This window comes from Glycine max, chromosome 18 (assembly GCF_000004515.6).
Source record: "Glycine max cultivar Williams 82 chromosome 18, Glycine_max_v4.0, whole genome shotgun sequence".
NCBI lineage: Eukaryota > Viridiplantae > Streptophyta > Magnoliopsida > Fabales > Fabaceae > Glycine > Glycine max.
Genome location: NC_038254.2, coordinates 7,923,040 through 7,928,865, shown reverse-complemented (window position 1 = coordinate 7,928,865; position 5,826 = coordinate 7,923,040). Strand labels below are relative to the sequence as shown.

The 5,826-nt window shown below is 34.8% G+C and overlaps 1 protein-coding gene across 1 annotated transcript; it reads left to right on the top strand.

Moving 5' to 3' along the window:
* The first annotated feature begins 313 nt into the window (after positions 1 to 313).
* LOC100805006 (disease resistance protein RPM1) lies at positions 314 to 4,064 on the top strand. The gene is made up of 2 exons (XM_003551475.3): positions 314 to 3,132; positions 3,678 to 4,064. Exon 1 carries the CDS (start codon positions 347 to 349, stop codon positions 3,104 to 3,106), a length of 2,760 nt encoding a protein of 919 aa, XP_003551523.1. The 5' UTR covers positions 314 to 346; the 3' UTR covers positions 3,107 to 3,132; positions 3,678 to 4,064.
* The last annotated feature ends 1,762 nt before the right edge of the window (positions 4,065 to 5,826 follow it).

Below are 5,826 nucleotides of genomic sequence, written 5' to 3'. Positions count from 1 at the left end.
GATATGTTATGGATACAGTGACAAACAATTAACATTAACAATGGCAAATTCAGTGCTGACATGCACGTTCAGCTGCGTCTGAAACTAGCGCTGGTCATATCTAGCATGTGTTTATAGGACAAGTGGATGATACTTTAACTTCCACATGCCAACTACTATGACTTCGTATTAATTGGAATAAATAACTACTTTATAAATTAGCATTACATCCAACTTGCTGAATAAAAGAATATTAAATATTAATCAATTGTCCCCCTCTTACTACGGACATGGCTATATATGTTCAAGAACATCAAGTTTTGCACTCACAACAAACCATAAAACAGAGCTAGCAAGCAACACTAAAATGGCAGAAACTGCAGTGTCCTTGGCTGGTCAGCATGCGCTTCCAAAAATATTGGAAGCTGTCAAAATGCTGAGAGATCTCCCAAACGAAGTTAGAGACATTACAGATGAACTTGAAAGCTTTCAAGATTTCATCAATGATGCTGATAAAGTGGCTGAAGCTGAAGAAGATGATAGAAGGCGTCATAGAATAAAAGAAAGGGTGATGCGGCTGAGAGAAGCAGCTTTTCGCATGGAAGATGTCATCGATGAATATAACATCTCCGGTGAGGATGAGCAACCTGATGATCCTCGATGTGCAGCTTTACTATGTGAGGCTGTTGCCTTCATCAAAACTCAAATCCTTCGCCTTCAAAGTGCATATAAGATTCAGGATGTTAAATCGCTTGTTCGTGCTGAAAGAGATGGTTTCCAACGCCATTTTCCTTTAGAGCAAAGACCAACCAGTTCTAGAGGAAATCAAGATGTCACCTGGAAGAATCTTAGAAGGGTTCCTCTCTTTATTGAGGAGGATGAGGTTGTGGGGCTCGATAACGATAGAGCTACATTGAAAAATTGGTTGACAAAGGGAAGAGAAAAACGCACTGTCATCTCAGTGGTGGGAATTGCAGGGGTGGGAAAAACAACTCTTGCCAAGCAAGTTTATGACCAGGTGCGTAACAATTTCGAGTGCCATGCATTGATCACAGTGTCTCAATCCTACTCTGCAGAAGGACTGCTGAGGCGTTTGTTGGATGAGCTTTGCAAACTGAAAAAGGAGGACCCTCCCAAGGATGTTTCTAACATGGAGTCGTTGATCGAAGAAGTCAGAAACCGCTTGCGCAACAAGAGGTATGTTGTCTTGTTTGATGACGTATGGAATGAAACATTTTGGGATCACATTGAATCTGCTGTAATTGATAATAAAAATGGAAGTAGGATATTAATCACAACCAGGGATGAGAAGGTTGCGGGATATTGTAGGAAATCATCATTTGTTGAGGTGCATAAGCTAGAAAAACCTTTAACTGAAGAAGAATCATTGAAATTGTTCTGTAAGAAGGCATTTCAGAATAGTTCCAATGGAGATTGTCCAGAAGAACTTAAAGATATATCTCTTCAAATTGTTAGAAAGTGTAAAGGTTTACCTCTAGCAATAGTTGTCATTGGTGGTCTTTTGTCTCAAAAAGATGAAAATGCACCTGAATGGGGACAGTTTAGTCGAGATCTAAGTTTAGACTTGGAGAGGAATTCTGAGTTAAATAGTATAACAAAAATTTTAGGTTTAAGTTATGATGATTTGCCGATCAATCTCAGATCATGTTTATTGTATTTCGGAATGTATCCGGAGGACTATGAAGTTCAATCTGATAGATTGATTAGACAGTGGATAGCTGAAGGGTTTGTCAGACATGAAACCGGAAAATCTTTGGAAGAAGTTGGGCATCAATATTTATCAGGGTTGGTCCGTAGAAGTTTGGTGCAAGTATCCTCACTTAGAATTGATGGCAAAGTTAAAAGGTGTCGTGTTCATGACTTAATACACGACATGATCCTTAGAAAAGTCAAGGATACAGGATTTTGTCAGTATATTGACGGGCCTGATCAATCTGTATCAAGTAAGATTGTTCGACGCCTGACAATTGCAACCGATGATTTTAGTGGAAGTATAGGAAGCTCACCCATTCGGTCAATTTTTATTAGCACCGGAGAAGATGAAGTATCTCAACACTTAGTAAACAAAATCCCTACCAATTACATGCTAGTGAAGGTACTAGATTTTGAAGGTTCTGGTTTACGTGATGTTCCTGAAAATTTGGGGAATTTATGCCACTTGAAGTATTTAAGCTTCCGGTATACAGGGATAGCAAGTCTACCAAAATCCATTGGTAAGCTCCAGAATTTGGAGACCTTGGATATAAGAGACACACATGTGTCTGAGATGCCAGAGGAGATTAGTAAGCTTACTAAGCTACGCCATCTTCTGTCTTATTTTACGGGTTTAATTCAATGGAAGGATATTGGAGGCATGACATCCCTACAAGAGATACCTCCAGTGACTATAGATGATGATGGAGTGGTCATTAGAGAGGTAGAAAAGCTAAAGCAGTTAAGGAAACTGTGGGTGGAAGATTTTAGGGGAAAACACGAAAAGACTCTGTGTTCCTTAATAAATGAGATGCCACTCTTGGAGAAACTACTTATTAATAGAGCTGATGAGAGTGAAGTAATTGAGTTGTACATTACGCCACCTATGTCTACACTTAGGAAGCTTGTCCTATTTGGGAAGTTAACAAGGTTTCCAAATTGGATTTCACAGTTCCCAAATCTTGTGCAACTGCGTTTGGGCGGCTCCAGGTTGACTAATGATGCATTGAAATCACTAAAAAATATGCCAAGGTTGTTGTTCCTCGGTTTAGGTTACAATGCTTATGAAGGTGAAACTTTGCGTTTTCATTGTGGAGGGTTTCAGAAACTAAAGCAACTGTCCCTCGGAAGTTTGGATCAATTGAAGTGCATCCTTATCGACAGAGGAGCACTGTGTTCTGTGGAAGAAATTGTTTTACGAGACCTCTCCCAACTCAAAACAGTTCCCTCTGGAATTCAACACTTGGAGAAGCTTAAAAATCTCTATATCGACGACATGCCAACTGAATTTGAGCAGCGCATTGCTCCTGATGGAGGAGAAGACCACTGGATCATCCAACATGTGCCCCATGTACGTATTTGGAGCAGGTATGCTGAAGAACCTTCGCATATATTCGGCAGAAGTCATCACTAAGATGCGTCCAAATTTGAAAATAGAAGGTGCGTCTTTTTCACATCTATAACTTTGTAGAATGACATTCGTGGCCTTTTTCTTTTCTTCAATAAAAAATGCAACCATTATCTAATTCCTAAAATAATTACTTTTGCCTCATTTTCTCTTCTAGTATTTGCTTCATTTTTCTTTCTCTACAACATCTCACGTAGAAGTTAGGGATAGAATTGTCTGACAAGTATATGCCTGCACCAACCAAAGTTAACGTTTCTTCATTATAAGATTCTCACCATTATAATCCTTTCTATTATAGTGCTCAGAATTGGTAGATGTTGACCTCAACTGGATTGAGTTTTTTATTTCCATGTTGATAAATACTTGAACAATTTCATTGTATCATTTTAAGAAGAAATTAACTTGATGTTTTTATAGGGTCATAAGCATATATTTCGTGTAAATGTTGTGGGTTTTTAAAGTTTCATTACAATTGAAGTCCAATAATGTGGATTTTTTTCATAAATTAGATTGTATTAAATGTTCCTAATTTTTATGCTTTGAAGTTTGACCCATTTTGTACAACCATGAATTTTAGGAAAGCACCGAGGCAAGATTGTAAGAGGTGTTCCAATTTCAATGTTTCCAACGTTCCAATCTTATGATTTTTTGAGTGTTAATTATTAGCTCATTTTAGTGTTATTAACATCAACACAATACGAAGAAGCTGAAAATAGTGTTCCTACAAAGGCAGACAATTTTTTACAACGGGAAAACTCAAGATTCCCTCAAATTCTTTCTTTTGTGGCCCGTGAAATGGTGGATGAGTGGATTTGAGCCATCAAAGTGCAAGATCCATCAAATTAATTTTTTAAGCTTCCTTCTTCTCTTTCTCTTGTTTCCCTTTTTTCTAAAATGTGTACTTAAATTTTTGTTAACTTGATGTAATTTGAATTCTTATCTATAATTCAAGTTCATTTCTTTTTAATTGATTGTTTGTCTTTGTTTTAATTTAATGCCTTTATAAATTGGCATTTGGTCACTTATAGTGCGTTGATCGTATGTTCCTATCGACAACTGTGAAATTGAAATAAGGATTAAGTTTAAGATAATGCAACAAGGTTGGAGATTTTATAGGAATAAATATCAACAATTACGATAATTTAGATATTATTGAACCTAATGATTGCCCTAATTGAGAAATTCTAAAGATTTAAAATTTTCAATTGCAGAAAAGAGTTTTTGAGTTAAGATATATTCACCTTCAATTACAATAGTAAATGATAATTAAATTCAGTTTCCAATTATGTTTCTAGAACTTGAATTGGAGTGAAAATTTGGGTTGTACATGTTAAGCTTGGGGTGAACTCGTATTGTAACAAGACATGTTTGATTTTGGCTTAGCACTTTAATCCTCTTAGCATGGTGCTTCAGCAATTTTGGTACGTACCTAAACTTTTATGTTTAGGTTTGATCCCATTTTTGAAAAAAAAAATAATGGTTGAATATATATTATTATACTCAATTTATATATCACTTATCTGGAGTAAGATAAATATTTCAAGGCTTAATTTTATCTTTTTGTCTCATTTATTATTTATTTTATTTAATTTTGTCCTCCTAATAATAAAATCTTTAATTTGATGGCTTAATTCCAAATTGATTCAATTTGATCTCTTCGGTCCAAATTCACTTGACATTGTTTATTAATAGTGGGATGAGATTGAATCCAATAAAGGAACAAATTAAATTGTTTATAAAATATAAAAAACAAACAGTGAGAACAAGAAGTTTATTAAGGGGTCAAATTGCACCGGCCGGGTTGAAAATTAAAGTACTAAATTAAATTTTTTATTAATAGAGGACCAATGCCAAATAAATAAATAGCAGGACAAAAAGGTAAGATTTTTTTTTACTTTCAAAAAATTTGAAAATTTTATTGAATTCTAAAATATTCAATTAACTTGCCTAGTTTTTTGTCTATTCACTCTTTTTTTTCCTTCTTGATGTTTGAAAATTTCAAAACTCTTTTTTATCACAAACATATTTTAACTCTCATAAAACAACACAACAATATTTTCTAACATGGGACTGTTATATGTAATTGATCGATCACTTTCTAAGTGATATTTTGTACAAACTTTTGTGTTATTTTGTATGCATTTTCTTAGGAAAATTCACATTTGGACACTAGTTTTGTATTCCAGAAGTATAACCACTCAATTGAGTAAAAAGAATAAGAAATTGTACAAATTTATGAAGATTTAAGAAATTTTACATAACTTGATTAATAGCGTGGTAGATTGATCACGGTCATGGTAATCAACATAATCACAATAAAGTGATAAGAGTCCTCCCAAACAACGTCAAGATCCAACAATAGTCTTGATAAATTGACCACGATCATGGTAAATCAAGAAGGTCATAGTCAATCTATAATGGTTCAGGACTTCAATGTCACTTCTAACCACGGTTGTAGTGCTCCTTTTCGAGCAAATATCATTAGGAAGCTATATATAGGTTTCTAGACGGTGTAAAAATCATTTTTCAATTATTTTGAATTTTATTCTTATCTTTTATGAATTTAAGACAACCTTGAGAGCTTTTTAGAGCTGAAGAACTTAAATAACATCACTAGAATGAATTATGATCATTGTTGCTGCTTATTGGTATGTTTATGTTTATTTTATCTAGGATTGCTAGTGTTGTTATGATCATGAGCAGCTAGTCCTCCTAGTTCGAAGATT